The following is a 17,509-nucleotide window of genomic DNA, read 5'->3' on the forward strand; positions in this document are numbered from 1 at the left end:
GGTTAATAGAATAACAAACCAAAACCGTAGCTTCGCTGTGCGTTCGCCTCGAGAAAACGAATTTATCTGTTGCTGTCCTAGCTTTGAGCGGTTATTTTTTCTGCGCCTTTCTTCCTTTCTGGCTTGAGAAAAGCTCCAACGAATGGCATCAGTAAGTAGTATTGTATCATCTTTCCGCCGATTGTCAATTCGCAGTCACTGATCTATGCTTCTTTCACGTGAATTTCAGACAAGTTCGAACGTCGAAAATCTTCATCCGCAAATTATCAAACAAGTTGTTAAAGAGCTAACGAGTTTATCGAGCGATCCACCCGAAGGTATTAAAGTTTTTACCAACGAGGAAGATGTAACAGACATCCAAGCAACAATAGAAGGGCCAGGTAGGCTTTTTTAAGTGTTTTGGGGTTTTGAAAGACACAGCATTTCACAGACCTTACTGCAGTTGTTACAGATTTGAATTCTAGTCGAGCTTTTTGTCTTCTTATTCGTCTTACTAGAAAATTTTAACATCGATTGTTTTTCTCCTCATTGTTAACAGCTGGTACGCCTTATGAAGGTGGACTCTTTCGTGTAAAACTAGTTCTAGGAAAAGATTTCCCCGCTTCTCCTCCAAAAGGTAAAACTTTCTTTGTGTATGTGTTACAGTTGGTATTGTTTTCAGTTTGAGTTCTACTCTGTGTTTCAACAGCAATTTCCTCAAAGAAATCCGTTCATTCTTCTTTACATGTATCCAGAGTTTACTCATCGGTTAAAAGCTTGGAAGAGTTCATGTTTTTGTGCCTTGAGCTTTCAAGTTATTCAGGGTGAAATGACGTCCAAAACTCTTGTTTGGAAGAGTGTAGCCTGGAAACAAACAAAAATTAACCATAGGTTACCCTTGGAATGGATGACAAATAAACAGAGGTTTTCAGCATAAAGTGTCTGCTTTCTGCTGGTTAAGGAATAATTTCCTTGTTGTAAGACATTATTCTTCATACAAATAGAACAATTTCCTTCCCTAGAATAGATTGTTTATTATGTGAGACATTTTTAGAACCAATCTGACTGGCTCCCTCGTAATACTTGTCTATATGATGTCAGCATAACCCACGACTGTCTATTAGGTAATCACGGAGGATTTCTGATTGACTACACAGGCACTGTCTATTGATCGATTGATGTCTATTGGAGTGCATGCTCAGTTTTCCACTGAATTTTATCAATCAAAACCTTCAATAAATCAATACTAGCGATGCTCTTTGTTTAATAGATTGGTCAGTGGGTTATGCTAAAACAACTTGATGGCTCACTCTTGGTTTCTATCAATTTTGATAGTTGGCTCGGGACTTTGCCACTCACCAGCTATCAGCCGATAGAAACCTCGAGCTCGCCGTCTAATTGTTAATTCGAACACAATCATGGTTGCTCTATATGTCATTGCATTTCCAGGAACTCGATGATCTGAATAGGAAACGATGGGATAGGAAGTAGAATGGCGAGATAGGGAGACCGACCATGTGGACGAACTCATCGATGACACGAACTATGATGTGAGAACCGAGAATGACTCGACCCGAACCAAAACGGCACGACGACCGACAGGCGACAACTGGGCGCGCCGGTCGAGACGAGGGGGTGCGGCAGGCGCGGGACACGACACGTGGAGAGCGGACGGGGGAGGAGCGGAGACGAAGGGACCAAGCCGGCGATGACAGAGCCTGTGGCCACGAAGTCCGATGCGCATCATGACTAATCACTGAACCTCGATACCATGACCTGATCATGATCATGAGTCATCGATTAGTTATGCCTGGCATTTGTACCCTTTACGATTACCTTGCTGTGAATTACCACCTTAACAACTGATGACTTCAGTTGTTCCTGTGTGGCCTCATGGCTTAGTTGGTAGAGCAACAGTGACTGAATCGTGGTATTGCTGGTTAGAGCAGATCATTTGGAACCAGTCCTTTGTGAACAATTAGCTAAGCTAGTAAGGTAATGGGAGACTATGTGAGGTCACATTAGCCAAATAAAGTGTACAGTTCACTATACAAATTATTGAGGTATGTATAACTATTTTATTGTCTCTTCAGGATTTTTCTTGACAAAAATCTTCCACCCAAATGTAGCCAACAATGGAGAAATTTGTGTTAACACATTGAAAAAGGATTGGAAACCAGATCTTGGAGTGAAACATATTTTATTGGTAAGTTGTGCAATAGCCTAAGGTGATTTTAGGCTGTGTTCACACTTGGTGCCCAGGCTTGCTGCCCAAGCATGATTCTGGTTGGGTATTCATGTGAACACACTATTTTTTCAAGCACCCATACCCAGAATTCGGGCACAGTGCCTGTGCCAAGTACAAGGTTGAGACCTTGAACTCTGGCACTAAAGGGTACTTGCTTTACTTTGGTTTCCTGTGTCTGAACAGGACACCATTTTTTGTGGGGCCCAGGTACCAGTGTGCGGGCACTATATGTGAACACGACCTGAGTGTGATTTTGGTGACCCTCAAAATGCTCACTATAAACACTGAGTTTGGGTGAAACTTTACATTAGAACCTGTGTATGCATATTGACACAGATCAGCAACAATTTCTCGGAAGAAGTCTCTATATCTAATCTTTCCGCCATTTCAAAACCGGAATGTGTTGAACTTTCGGCGTGGAAGTTGCTGTTACGGTCTGCTAAACTTCAAAGTTTGACACCTGAAACACAGACGTTTGAAGTCACATGAAAACATGTTTTTAGTGCATACGTTCACGGGTAGATGCAATCGATGGTGTTACCATACATTACCATACCCAAAACAAAGGAAAATAAAACTTGAACCAAGGATAAAATTGAACCACAGTATATATGCCAGACATGAAAAGTGGAAGGCGAAACATTCTATGGGGCCTAGCTACACAGTATATAGGGGAATCTTCCCAGATTACACTTGCAACAGTGATTATTCAAGATGACAGCTATAGAATAATAATTATTGGGCATGGTGGCTCAGGAATCAAATATGAAAACATAGAGGGATAACATGTACATATTGCATTCTCATTGTCTCATATTCAACTTCTACTGCTTTCTTTGCAGACTGTAAAATGTCTTCTGATAGTCCCTAATCCTGAATCTGCGTTAAATGAAGAGGCCGGTAAGCTGTTGCTAGAGAAGTATGATGACTATTCCAAGCGAGCACAGTGGTGGACGGACATCCACGCAAAGCACAACCGAGCTAGTAAGGTGGAAAGTATGGAGAAGGGAGAAACTGTAGAAGCACCCCAAGGGATAAAAAGGGCTAGCGACAAAGTACTGGATAAGAAGAAAAAAGACAAGAAGAGGGCCTTGAAAAGACTCTGACAGATGCCTAGAATTTATTAAAATGGCTGCACATATCAATATATTATGATAGATCGAGTGTACAGTGTAAAGTTATCTCTAAGCTGCTAACAAATTTATATCAAAGAGAATCACTCCATGCCAAAGTAAAAGAATTGGTATGTAAAGTGAAATAAATTGCCCGTTATTGCCACTGACAAAAGTATAACAAAGGTTGCAAAAATATTTTTATGTGTAACTAGGATATGCTATTGGTTTAATAATGTGTTATATGTACTTACTTTTTCATTCTCCAAAATGTTCCTACCTTATTAGCCTCAACTCAAGAAATGTTTGCATTCACTGACTACATGTATGTACCACATGTACCCGAAATACTGTATAAAGTTTTAGTAAATTCTGCTTCATGTAAATACTAACAATATCTCAGATTTAGTAATTTATTGATGTCAGCTTAACACCTTTAAAAAGGTAGAGAAGTTGCAATATGTGCAATATTTTCCTTTATTACAATGCATTTGATGAAATTACTGAGCTTTGTTAAGTAGGCATTATGTTATTAAAAATGAAATGAGTGTGAAAACACAAAATTAATGTGATTACAATGTGATTTCATGAATGAGCAGCAGCAACAGCTAGCAACATGCATAATATCCACTTAATGACTTTTCCCGTGGGTAACAGTTTTTTTTCCCCAAGAATCTCAATGTTCGCCGAGGGAAAGATTGAGACGAGGGAAACAAAATTAACTGGTTTCCTGAGGGATCAGTCATTAAGTGTTTTGTTATTATAGCACCACGAAAACTTAGAAAAATGGCGCTCATTGGTCAACATTTGCAGGCAACAAAATTGTAATGTTACCCTCTGACATCATAGTTTTTGCAGTGTTGCCCGCGCAGAGACTTTTGGCGGAAAACGGTTTTTATTGTTAGATGTCATGTGACCTTGAATTAGCCAATAAGAGTGTGCACTGTTGGGGAAAAATTTCTAGCTATATAACAATTGACTTTGTTAAATAGACAGTCTAAGAAACAAAGCAGACAGTCATCAGAAATTTGGACGGAAACACACTAGACTCTGAGCAGTCTCTCTTTTGCTTTAAAGTCTGTGGGAACAAACGTGAAAGCAAGCGATCGTGATATATGAGCATGCAGCGAGTAGCATGGGTTTCAGAAGAAAAATGCAGTGCTACTCACTCTCCTTCCACTTGTATATCGCTCTTGGATGCTGTTGCATTTGTCCCCACTGACTTTTAAGCGAGTGACATTGCTCACGATAGAGTCCAGACTTCCTGAGCCGAGTAGTCCTAGGGACTTGGCTCTTAAAAGTACCAAAGTACCAGAACTCATTTCTGGGGGGATAATTTTTGTTAAAAGAATTTGTTGTTACCCATAAAAGGTGCCAATGTACATGTAGACTTTCACTAAAAGATGGCAAAAACACTGGCCACCAAGAGCCACACCCCAGAAAAAATTAACCGTATTTCTCAACAACTAGCCCCTGTTTATTTGAGGCAAAGTTTGAAAAATGTAACATAAGATATAGCCTCGAATACAGCCGCCTCTCATTTTCGTCCCGCGGTGCAACAGATACCATTTTAAGGAAAGCTGTCGATCGGGGTGCTCTGATTGGTTTAGACTGCTAATTTACATAATGTATGACCCCTATTTTTTTCTTCACGATACAGAACGTAAACACCCGGTTTGCGTATTAGAGTTGACCTAGTGATTTAAGAACCTACAGGCTGAAATCCTGGGCATTTTAATACCCAAATATATAAGAACCTATTTAGGCTGGCAAAGAACAATAGGAACTTCTTATACAAAAAGAAACACCTCGTTCAAGGCGCGCCCTCCCCTTATTTTGTAGCCAAAACACTGGATTTTAATTGATAGAAATTGTGAAATGTATCTGACGACCGAACCACAACCATGAAAATTATTTGTTTAATTGAAAATCAGAATTTTAAATTGCCACAGCGAGTATAGAATACTGTATAACATTATGCTGGTGTAGCCTTGGGACTTGAATCTGTAGAGTGCCCCCCTGACTTTTGCTCATGTGCAATACATGTCATTACTGCTTTGGTCTTTTTGTTTAAACAATGGCAAGGCTTGGCATTTCTAATTTTCGCGATGAAGTTGTCCGCTGTAAATGCCCCTATTTCCTTGCTCCTGAGTTTTATCGCGTTTGCGGTTTAAAATAAAAATATTTAGGAACCAGTGTATGGGACATACTAGTACTACAGTAGCTCTCTGAATGGTATCACTATGACAACTCTCTACAAATAAGAACTCACTAAGAACGCTAATCAGGGCGGCTGAGTTCGGAAAAACTACCCCAAAAAATAAGGAACCCATTCAGCCGCTGATTGGTTTACGCCAAAAATTCTAGGTTCTTATACGCGGGTGTTTTTTACATGTAACCCTTAACCAGACCTTGACAGCTATAAGTATTGGGGTTCCGTCTTCACACCATAAATGAGACCAAAATCCGGAATTTACACCCCAAAGCAAGATGACAAGCATCCTTGTCCCAGTCCCTTGCATATGGGAGTCCCTCACACTGACCCACTGGAAGTATGGTAACCTTCACCACGACTTGACGTTTATCCAGTGGTTCCCATGGCTGGATGTGACTCAGACTTTAAGACCCCCCCTCTCCCCCCCCCGAAGGGGATTTTAGCCGCCTACAGGAAGTTGGTACACATATATATACCCCTTGATGCATTCCCTTATAAGCCCCTCATGTTATGGAACTACACTTTGCTCAGAGAAACATTGAACATTGAATATGTCAATCTATTCAATTGTATGGGGAAGGAATGTCTAGTTGTCTTTATTTTTTTTTTTTTTTTTTTTAATTTGTTTTACTTAGTAAAATAAATTTCAGTAAAATGCTCTTCAGGAAAGTCCACTTAAACAGTTAAAAGTCCCCACTATGCCAGGGCAGATACTTACTTTCAAATCTTCCTCCTGTGCCCCCCCCCCCCACCTCCGGCTTAACACTGGTGGATGAATTATTTGGGCAGGTGGGGAAGAAAGGGGGACATTTAGTACCCCAGACTCACTTTTTAAAGGATGGGGTGGGGGTCAGCTCCATAGGTTTGGCAAGTTTAAGATATTTTGGATAGAGAGTTTTGTTTACCACTTTACGTATTATGTCTCAAAAGACAATTTTAACGACCCCTGGTTTTGACCAAATCGAACAGGCCGCGTAGCTGATGAGGCCTAGGAACTAAGAATGACGTCATGAACCGGAAATTGGAGGAACTTTCCAGACGACTATGTCCATATAAGGCAAACGAAGAAGAGTTCGATTTCGTACTCATTCCCGCTCGGAAGCTTATCAGTCGGTCATATTTGTTTTCCAAAGGTTCTTGTGGGTTCTTCATGTAGTCACAGTCTATTTAAGAGGAGAGTGTAACATGGAAGCCGTATCAAAGCACGACTTTCAAGCTACTGCAGACGACGAACTCTCATTTAAAAAGGGATCAGTTCTAAAGGTAAACAACGGCCAGAAATCCTTCCTTGTGCGGTCGCCATTGCTCAATATAAGCTTACGCAAATGCCGGAATTTGCTCCGCAGTAGGTTGCTTTCACCATTAATTATAGTTTACGTTATCGCGCGATTGTTTCTGTTTTAGGTTATAAAAACAGATGACGATAAAAACTGGTTTACAGCTGAACAAGACGGTCGAAGTGGACTTGTTCCAGCAAATTACATCACGCTTAAACCACATAGGTCAGTGTTGTCAAAGCGTTTATGCAGTGTGCCAATTTTAATTTTAAAGCGATGCTATGCTTTTACAAAGATAGATGTGTACTGTTGTTTTAGATTTCTACCTTAACTAATGCAACCTTATTGTATTGACCGTATATCAATATGCACGTAAAACATTTCATCCGTGAAACCTTTTTTCACATAGATCCATGTTTTTGACAACAAAATTATGGAAACTTTCGCGTATCGACACCCTTATTTTCGTTGCCAGAAGAACGTTAAAAAAAACCATGAAATAAGCATCAGTATACTACTTCAAACTGAATTTGGCTGTCGATTTGGTGGAACATAATAAATATCAATTTAGAATTCAATCTTTATTGTGAATACTATTTGATCAAGTGTGCATTTACATAATATTACAAGTCAACTTATTGGATGGTTGCAGCTGATGTTTGAAGTGGGCTCATATAATTTGTATTTATTGTATTTAATGAACTTTCCAGGTATAAAATGTTTAAAGGTGCAATGGCCTTGTTTTCAAGAATTTGGATCGAGTAGTCTGGGTTCGAGCCTGGGTTTGGGTCACTGTGTTGTGTTCTTTTGTCCCTCTTCCACATTCAGGTTTATTAATTGGTTCGGTTCCACCAAATCTAATACTGGGGTAGCTCTCTGATGGAATAGCAGCCGAATAAATGGAAAATTGGCATCTGAGAAGATCAACAAAAATGATAAATGAACATGTAGCTGCAGTGTTCCAGCATAGTTAGGACTAACTTCGGTTCCAGATAAGAAACGGGTTACGGGTCAAAATCCTGACAAAGTTAGTTTCCTTACCCAACAGGCTAATAGAAAACTTCCTACGATTTAAAGGGACTATGTCACAGATTTTACAGTTTTAACAGCCAAAATTATTCATGTGTCGCGGAAACCAAAAAAAAACAATAGTCCATTTTTATTTAAAATTGCCATATCAGAGCACTGAAACTGTAAATGAGCATCTTTGGCTGCAGATGGCTTGGATGGAAACGGATTGCAACTTGAAAAAGTAAGGCTAACGTTTTCAAGTTGTTTCCGCGCGTCTTCAAAAAAAAAATCGATATTTATAGCCATAGCTTGATTTTTAAGGTTATATCTTCCTTTAGATGTTCAAAGATAATGTTTTGTATGGGTTAAATTGCCTACCACTCACTTCAGAACAGTTAAGACCAACAATCTAAAAAAGTACCTGTGACATGGAAGCGGTGGAGATTTGACCTGTTGTAATAATATTATTATAATAATTTGTTCTTTTTTGGCACCCTGTTCCTGTCAACATTATCTGCTCTAAAAACATGAGATTTTGAACATGGGATTCGACGTCAAGATTTTTTAGAATGTCCAAAAATGATTTTCCTACGATTTTTTCTTTTGAATTCAAGTCTGTACCCGGTACAATGATGTGTTTGGATTTCCAGTGTCAAGCTCTTTAGTGGCCAGGCTGGATTTCCCCCACCTTCTCGGAGGAGCGTAGGCTCATTTTCCCGAAAAGCGGCTGGAAATCAAGTATTTGGTGGCTAAAGAGCTAAAAAGAGAATTTGTTACATGCAACATGTTTTGTGAGAAGCATTTATGTGTGGGAAGGTGAGTAGGGGTGTATCTTCTCCATTGGCATTAATTCTATGTTGCCAGGCCATTAAATAAAAGAACAGTAGTACCCTTCAGAACAGGTATTGTTAAGAAGGTAAAGGTTCAGGCTGCATTTGGGCCTAGAGGCCCATCAGGCTGGAGCTTACAGATGTATCCTGGTTTCCCTAGCATTAAGACAACAACAACAACAACAACAACAACAACAACTTTATTTGCACCGTTTACATTCCATTAAATTAACAATACAATAATAAAAGAAATAAAGTAAAGTGCATGGCTGCCCAGAATAACCACGATTGGCTAACAAGATTGGGCAGCCATACTTAGTTTTTATTACAATAATTTATAAAAAGGTCAGGTATACTTAACATTTACATAGCAAACTATACAACACACAAAAACAAAACTAAGTAGGCTTAAAGAAAAATTAATGGAAAAAAAGATGGAAAATGAAGTATACGGACAGGTTAACTAGCAGAGGTAAATCTAGAGTTATAAATATGAAAGGTTCAGTTAATAGCTTGTAATAATGCTTAATTTATATTTTTTCTTAAATTGTTTAAGTGACAGAAGCTTAATATGTCATCACTGATAGCATTCCAGATTTTAGCGCCCTGATATCTAATATTAAAGATTCCATAATTTGTTCTGGTTTTGGGTAAAGCATAAGTCATTCTAGAGGAAAATCTTGTATTGTAACTATGAGTTTCTTTTGCCAAAGTGAAAAAAACATCAAAATTAGAAGGGAGAAGTTGATTTTTAAATTTGTACATAAAAACAGCAATGTGAAAAGTTACTTCTTAAGTTAGTTATTAAGCGACTAGTGTATATCTCCTCTCCCCTAGATGGGATGCTAGTCCATCAAAGGGTTACCCCCAGCATTTAATTCGCCAGTACCCATTTATACACCTGGGTAGAGAGAGTCACTATGAGAGAAGTGTCTTGCCCAAGAACACAATGCAGTGACCCCAGCAGGGGCTTGAACCTGGACTACTCAATTGCGTTATAAGATCCAACATAATTGTGATGATAACATGACATTGTTGTTCTTTTATATAATTTCTCCCAGTTGGTTTCATGGCAAAATAACCCGAGCTCAGGCAGAGGAACTGCTTTTGCGGCAGAAGACTGATGGAGCTTTCCTTATCAGAGAAAGTGAAAGTGCACCAGGTAAACATTAAAGTTTGTTTGCTACCACAAAGGGCTACTGACACTTGCATCTGCCACTGAAACATAATCTAACAATTACTGGGTATTAAACGTGGCATGATTGGTCGTCAATCATTTGATGTTTAGCAGACCATAACACAAACTTTCGCACTCAAAATGGTCACCATAAACACTGAGTACACTCAGGTGAAACTTGAACTTGCAAATGCATATTGACACAGATCAGGAACAATATTTTGGAAGAAGTCTCTACAGTCAACTTTTTCTTAACGGACACCCTTATAAGACCAACACCTCCATAAGACAGACACCTGGTGATGGTCCCTGCTGTTTTTCAGTCATTTTTCTGTAACTAAACTCCCTATAAGATGAACACCTCTTTTAGATGGACAACGGACACTTTGAAACAGACAATGGACACTTAAAAAGTGTTTTTTTGTTACGAGTAATACTTCATTACAGTACACTAACCAAAAACAATGTGTTATAGTGGATTACTTCTAAGCTTAACTTTGTAGGTGTATGGGCACCGAAGGAGGTTGTGTTCTACTTAGAGTGTAATGGTTATAGAAGCTCTCAACTATTGCTTGAACAAATGAATACGGTTTTTAAACAGACTTCAAGCAGACATGTGCTCATTTTGCATTAGCTTTCAAAATTTGCTATGGCAGTTAATTTACTTTCATCACCTTCAGGTTGGGACTTCTAGCTACATGTGTACAGTTTTAGAAGTTCATTAAAAAACAATTAATGATTTCATAATTTATAAAAATTGCAATCTGTTCAATATATTATGTGGTAATCACAACCTCTGCCTGCAGAAATCAACTTCTAATCACTTTAAATGTTTGTTTGCTTTTTACAGGAGATTTCTCATTGTCTGTGAGGTGAGTGTGTGTTGGTGGTAATGTAATTGGCTAGCTAAATACCTTCTTCGATTTATTTGTGTGTTGTGATCTTCTATAAAGCTCAGTGTCATTAATACACAACATACATTTACCGTTACATAATTACGTAAGTCTACTTTGTGTGAGTGATTGTTTTGCTTGTTCCTTTGTTGCAGGTTTGGTGATGGTGTACAACACTTTAAAGTTTTGCGTGATGGGGCTGGAAAGTACTTTCTGTGGGTGGTAAAATTTAATTCATTGAATCAGTTGGTGGAGTATCATCGCACCTCCTCCGTCAGTAGATCTCAAACAATATATCTAAAAGACATGGAGGAAGAGAGCAAGGCGGTAAGAACTTAGTTATTCATTGTTTCCTTCTTTAGGCTGCCTTCACATTGGCCGTTTTTATACTAGAGACGGGTTACCCGTCTGGAGGAGCTTCGGAAAATTTTTTTTTTTTTTTTGTTTTTTTTTTTAAGACGGGCACAAGACGAGTTACCGACTAGACGAGCTACCGGTACTTTTCGAAATGCGTCTTGAAAGACGCATAACGAAAGGAAGCTCGTCTTGACGGGTAAGCCGTCTTGTGCCCGTCTTTATACAAGAGACGCATAACCAGTGAACAACAAAATTTTTGCCGAAGCTCGTCCAGATGGGTAAGATTTCTCAAGTATAAAAACAGCCATTGTTTGGATTAGCATATCGGTAAACAAGTCTCATATGACCTCTAGGCAACCATTAGTCATTTAGCCCAAATTTACCCTGATTACAGACTTCAATTTCTCAATCAAATTTGAGATGCGAAGCAGCAATTTAAAGGAGTCCCCATGCTAGAAAGGATTTCCTATTTCCCTCACTTTGACCACAGTGACTGTTTTTCCTTTAAAGTGTATATGACATGCTAATTTGAAAGGCCTTTCGAAATACAGAAGAATGACGTTTTTCTTTTCGAAATATCTTTTTTCGTTTCAGAGATATTGACGTTTTTGTATTATGCAAATTAGATCAGTGATGACGTCACAAGATTTGACTCTAAAAATGGTAAAATACTGAATAAACAATATCTCTAAAACTATTAAAGCAGTGTTCTTGGAACTTGGCACCACAAATGTGCATCACAAAAGAAACAAAATGTTACTCTTAGGGCTGTTGCCATGACAACAGTTTTGCCGCTGGTGCTGTCTCAATAAAAACTGAAATTCCCAGTTTTTGTCTTAAACCAAGAACCATCTAGCGCAGCCAAACCAATAGTGGGAATTAAGGCAATATGGGAACTATGTCTGTTCTAAGCAGGACCCTTTGTCTCACTTTAGAGGTCAGATATGGGGATATTTGTCTTTTTGACAGAGAGAGACTGGAGCTGAAAGAGTTGCTATGGCAACAATACTAAGGGTGTCATTTTGTTCCTTTTGTGATGCACATTTGTGGTGCCAAGTTTCAAGAACACTGCTTCAATAGTTTTAGAGATATTGTTTATTCAGTATTTTACCATTTTTAGAGTCAAATCTTGTGACGTCATCACTGATCTAATTTGCATAATACAAAAACGTCAATATTTCTGAAACGAAAAAAGATATTTCGAAAAGAAAAACGCCATTCTTCTGTATTTCGAAAGGCCTTTCAAATAAGCAGAACATATTTTTCATGTCATATACATTTTAATGGAAGAGAAAAACCCTCTGAGACCACGGTACCCCAGGTATTCTTAGTCTGATAGTTGTCTGACCCTTAGTCTGCCAGGCTCTAATTATAACCCTGTGTTAATTTACAGACAGAGACTTATGTTGCCGCTTATGAATTCCATCCTGAAGAGGAAGGAGAGTTGTATTTTAAGCGTGGAGATAAAATAGAAGTCCTTGACAAAGAAGACTCAAACTGGTGGAAAGGCAAAAATTTGTCAACTGGGAATGAGGGATTGTTTCCCGCTTCATATGTTCAAAAGAAATCTTAATTAGGACTCAATCTGTTGTCAAAAAAAGAATGACCTTTTATACTGTCGTAAGTAAGAAAGTCAAAATGGTAATTGTTAATAGGGAGATACATTTGAACAAAAGTGAGTGCTTCCATAGACAGTTAAAGTTCACAGCCCCCTATTTTTTAATATTTTTCTTCAACCATTGAACGCAGGTAAAGAATCCCGACACCAGCACAAAATTTATTTCACATTCTCTTGCATTGAAAATAGAAGGGCTGTGAACAGTCTTGCACTACCACTCCAAAGTTGACTATGCTTCCAATAATATTAACAATATATTATTTGTTTACTACTTTTGCAAAATATTATTAATAATATTATTGTATTCTTATATAGATGAAGATCCAGTGTTAATTTTGCTTCCATAGTGTATTTTTAAGTAACAAAGAGATATTTACTGTGCCATGTACATTTTTGTTTCCTTAAATGTAGTTTGTAGCTTGCAAATGTTAATTTAATTACTTGTCCTCCCAAGAGCACTTTAGATGTGCAAAGCCTATCAATGGAGCTCGAATAACCCAGGAATCTAACATTCATGGATGAATACCTTCCTTGCATCATTTCTGAATTCACTGTGAATGTTCTACCCAGTTATGTCTGCAGCTGGCGTTAAGCTGAAATTAAATTCCATTCATAGGTACGTTACCTAGGACATCTGCAATCTAAGCCATATTTGTTGGGACACTTAATACCTGGTTGTTCACGTGGCAAAAAATATTTTTAAGGAAACATCAAGATGGGAGAGGGAAAACATAACATTTCGGAGCTAAGATCGAAGAAAGGTTCAAGTGTCCCAAGTAATTATGACACAGATTGTGGGGCTCTTTTGGCTGTAGACTTCCTGAGCCGAGTACTCCTAGGGACTAAGCTCTAAAAATCCCATACCTGAAAGTGACGGAGTTGGAGGGGGATGTTAGCCTACAGAAAGTAGGTACACATATATACCCCTTGATTGATTAGTATTTTAATGAATTTACTATTTTATCCCATTGTAATTTAAATATCTTATCTACTTTCTTTAATATTGTTTCGCTATTGTTTCCTTATATAAATATATTTCTTGTAAGAGCATTGAGATTTTTTAATGTAATGCGCAAGAAATAAATTATTATTATATTATAATTATATTGATGCACTCCCTTATTAGCACCTCATGTTTTGGAACTACATTGCTCAAAGAAACATTGAATATGTCATAGTGGAAACGAATCTCATTCTATTCAATTGTATGGGGAAGATACCAGTCTCCCTTGCAGCCATTGGGGGAGGGGTAAGCTGCAGAGGTTTGGCTTAAGAGCAAGTTTAAGTAACTTTGTATAGACAGTTTTACATTTTATGTCTGAAAACAATCAGTTAATCAAAGGCTCTTCGAGCAACCTCATGGTAATTCGATGGATGAAGTGCCGACCTCCGCATTTTTTCTAAATAAGTGTCCAATAAAGTAAAGCAATCTCACTTTGCTTTATTTTTCCACGTGAGTTGCGACATTGATGGCTCGTGCTTTCAGGGGTCGTAGCGCTATTCAGTTTTCACAACCAAAATATTTACCGGTTAGTGTATTACCTTTGATTAGGGCTTTCCACAAGTTGCTCGAGATTTCCCAAAAAGTTGCCCGTAATTTCTCAAAAAGTTGCTCAAAAGTTGCTCCAAAAATCTAAAAAAGTTGCTTCTGATAATAAAAGTTGCTCGAAAGTTGCTCCAAAAAATCCAAAACGCTGCTTCTAATCAAGATAATTTCTTTAAATATATGCTAATTTCCTTTTGAGGGTTAGATTTCTAAACAAAAAATAGATTTATAAGCAGTGTTATGCAATTTTACAGCAAAAAAAGTATCTAAATAACATATCAAGGGGAAAATTTGTAAAATAATGACGTCATGTTTGCTGAGGAGTTTTTGTAATGTTTTAATGCAGAATTAGCCGAAAGTTGAAACGTCTTCAGACGTTTCTCGAAAATCTTCGTCAAACTTCGTAAATCTTCGGAAACGTTCGTATGGCCTTTGAACAACACTCGGATAATCTTCGGAGATCTTCGGTCTGGAAATTGCTTAAAATGCAACAAGTTGCTCGAGAGGAAAAAAGTTGCTCGAAGGGGAAAAAGTTGCTTGAAACATGAAAAGTTGCCAAAAAGTTGCCGAGCAACTTATGGAAAGCCCTACCTTTGATCCTTTAAAGCATTAAGTAAATTTGTTTTGTGAATATGTTTACTTTTCTGTCAGCACGTATAGCGTTATTTTTGAGCAGCGAAAAAAAATTGAGAGAAAAGATACGCCCGAGCACTTCGTGTATCTGCTCGAGTCAAAAAGATGAAAAACGGATGACGTGACACGAGGTGACGTGACGCGAAACAAAAACGTGCCGTGGATGTTGTGTTGACTAAAACACGTCACAAGGCGAGCGTAATAATTTTAACAGTTTTTAAGCGTAACTATATGTAGTTCATTGGTGCTATCAGTAATGTCACAATCTCACTTAATTTGCCTTTGAATGTTTTCTTGCGTGAATGGGTCATTGATAGTTTTTTTCTTCAAATAAGCGTTCAATAATGTAACACAATCTCACTTTATTTCCCTGTGAATTTCCATGGGAATTGCGTCATTGATGGTTCGTGCTCTCAGGCTTCGTAGCGCGAATTCTATTTTATCACAAAAAATATTTAAGTGTAACCTTTGATCCTTTTTAGCATTAAGTAAATTTGTTTTGTGAATATGTTTACTTTTCTGCCAGCACGTATAGCGTTATTTTAAGCAGCCATTAAAATTTGAGAGAAAGATGCGCGTTTCTGCACGACTCAAAAAGATGAAGAACGATGACGTGACACGAAGATGATGTGACGCGAAAAAAAAAACGTGCATGAATGTTTTGTTTACTAAAACGCGTCTTTGAATGTTTTTTTACGTGAATGGGTAATTGATAGCCTATGCTCTGAGGCTTCGTTGAGCGAATTCTTTTCTCTTTTATCACCAGAGGATAAGTGGAAGTGATCCTCTTTCGATTTGTTTTGTGAAATTCAATTTAGTTCCCTGAAAGAGAGAGACCCTGGGACGAGGTTGAGATTTGATTGACATGTGCTGAATGCGTTTAAAGGACCTTTCTGTCAGCACGTTTCTCGTTTTAATGCTAAATTAATTGCGGTTTGATATCAGAATCGAGTGAGTGAGTGTTCGAGTGAGAAAATGCGGCCCATAACATAACCTCATTACCATTCGGTAAAAACGGCTGCAAGGGAGACTAGGAAGATACCAGCCTGCGTAACAGGCGCTGTAGTTATGAGCGCGCGTATGGGAAACGCGAAAGGCGCGAGGGGTCCACGCAAGGAAAAAAATTGCGCGGCCTTCTCGTGACCGCTCACTCTTTTAAGGACGGTGCCTACTAATAACGAGTTATTTTAGCCCGGCCGATGACTATGCAAAAAAGTAAATGTTACAAAGGGGTACTAAAATCCAAAAAGAAAATTGGGGGTAGCCACGCAAATTTTCGAGATAAAAGTTAAAGTAAATAAATTTTCTTGCAAATTCCATCTGAAATTGGTTTTTCATTACCAAAATCAACATGAAATATAACAATCTTTAAAATAACTTACAAATAATGTCTTCAAAACTGCGTGATCCACGTTTTTATAAACAAAATAATTGCGTTTGAGCCATTTTTTGATTCTAACAGCTCTCATTTGCACGGCCAGAAAATCAGCCTAAATTCTTTTTCACTTCATGACAAATTAAACATGTGCTCTAAACTTACCACTTCCATTTTATAAAATAAAAAGAAGGGGTTACCACGCGTTTTCAAAAACGTTATACGAGTTCTTCTCAAGTTTCTATGGAATCCCCTCCCTTGCGAGTTAAATATTTTCATCTCGCGCAATTTCTTACACGTGCACTACGCCATATGTAATGCACCTATCAATGTTAAGCCCGAGGGAGAGAGGGGTCGGGCATGGGGTGGGGATTTTGACATTTTCTTTTAAAAAAAGGCTAATTCCCCACCCCCGGGACAAAATAATTGGTCAAAATCCCCATCCGGGAGCAAGGGAAGGTGGTCAGATGTCCTTTAAACCTTGTTGCAGGGGATCATATACAACCAAAATCCCTACCCTGGGGACATCACATACAATCAAAATCCCTACCCTGGGGACTGACCTCACTATTAAATTCCCGCAGTTAGCTCGAAGGAAAACAAAAGTATTTTGTTACAAACGAACAAAAGTGTCGTGTTACGTTTGCAAAGATTAACGTAAGGAACACCTGGGAAAGAATACAAGTAGCCTGTGAACAGTTTTTCCGAAAGTAAAATAAAGCAAATAAACACGAACATATATAAAACATCATACTTTCAATTGTTCCATATTGCATTCTGCACTTACCAAATCATTGAGATTTTTAGAGGTTAGCGGTCAATGGTTACTGATATGTTGCTCTTCGCTCTTCCCGCTGTTCTTGACTTAGTATATGTCCATAAACTGGATTTCGTCGCAGCAGCAAACTTTCTTGCTTTTTAGCTGCGCGCTTGGTCGCGTAGTTGAATTTGTCATTTTGAGCGGGCAAATTAATCAAAAGTGCGTGTGATCGATGTATTGTGTGATGCGCAGAACAAGTGCGCAGTAACAATGGGATGCACCGTCTTTAAACAAGCTAAAAAACGTACATGGACGCCTGCTACGCAGGCTAGGAAGATACTTGTTTCCTTTTTTTAAGAAAAAATTGTAAAGCTGGATATTTACCTAGTGAAGGCAATAAATTTCGGTAAAATGCTTTCCAGGAGAGTCCACTAAAACAGTAAAAAGTCCCCACTATGGGCAGATAATTACTGTCAAA

The 17,509-nt window shown here is 38.3% G+C and overlaps 2 protein-coding genes across 2 annotated transcripts; both read left to right on the forward strand.

Annotated features, from left to right (window-relative positions):
* LOC144632854 (ubiquitin-conjugating enzyme E2 S-like) lies at nucleotides 1-3,910 on the forward strand. Its single transcript, XM_078491600.1, has 5 exons — nucleotides 1-151; nucleotides 230-380; nucleotides 539-616; nucleotides 2,073-2,185; nucleotides 3,070-3,910. The coding sequence occupies exons 1-5, from the start codon at nucleotides 143-145 to the stop codon at nucleotides 3,331-3,333; spliced, it is 615 nt and encodes a 204-aa protein (XP_078347726.1). The 5' UTR covers nucleotides 1-142; the 3' UTR covers nucleotides 3,334-3,910.
* Nucleotides 3,911-6,635: 2,725 nt separating this feature from the next.
* On the forward strand, nucleotides 6,636-13,819 carry LOC144633719 (growth factor receptor-bound protein 2-like). Its single transcript, XM_078492573.1, has 6 exons — nucleotides 6,636-6,817; nucleotides 6,959-7,056; nucleotides 9,734-9,834; nucleotides 10,700-10,721; nucleotides 10,898-11,069; nucleotides 12,493-13,819. The coding sequence occupies exons 1-6, from the start codon at nucleotides 6,740-6,742 to the stop codon at nucleotides 12,670-12,672; spliced, it is 651 nt and encodes a 216-aa protein (XP_078348699.1). The 5' UTR covers nucleotides 6,636-6,739; the 3' UTR covers nucleotides 12,673-13,819.
* The last annotated feature ends 3,690 nt before the right edge of the window (nucleotides 13,820-17,509 follow it).

Source organism: Oculina patagonica, chromosome 12, assembly GCF_052425735.1.
Source record: "Oculina patagonica isolate OP01 chromosome 12, crgOcupat, whole genome shotgun sequence".
Classification (NCBI taxonomy): Eukaryota; Metazoa; Cnidaria; class Anthozoa; order Scleractinia; family Oculinidae; genus Oculina; species Oculina patagonica.

Bases quoted from the DNA above. Each gene is read 5' to 3' on its own strand.
- LOC144633719 (XM_078492573.1), top strand. From the start codon at position 6,740: ATGGAAGCCGTATCAAAGCACGACTTTCAAGCTACTGCAGACGACGAA. The intron at 6,818-6,958 runs GTAAACAACGGC...TTTCTGTTTTAG, and splicing joins AAAAGGGATCAGTTCTAAAG to GTTATAAAAACAGATGACGA. The intron at 7,057-9,733 runs GTCAGTGTTGTC...AATTTCTCCCAG, and splicing joins ATCACGCTTAAACCACATAG to TTGGTTTCATGGCAAAATAA.
- LOC144632854 (XM_078491600.1), top strand. The intron at 381-538 runs GTAGGCTTTTTT...CATTGTTAACAG, and splicing joins AGCAACAATAGAAGGGCCAG to CTGGTACGCCTTATGAAGGT. The intron at 2,186-3,069 runs GTAAGTTGTGCA...CTTTCTTTGCAG, and splicing joins GAGTGAAACATATTTTATTG to ACTGTAAAATGTCTTCTGAT.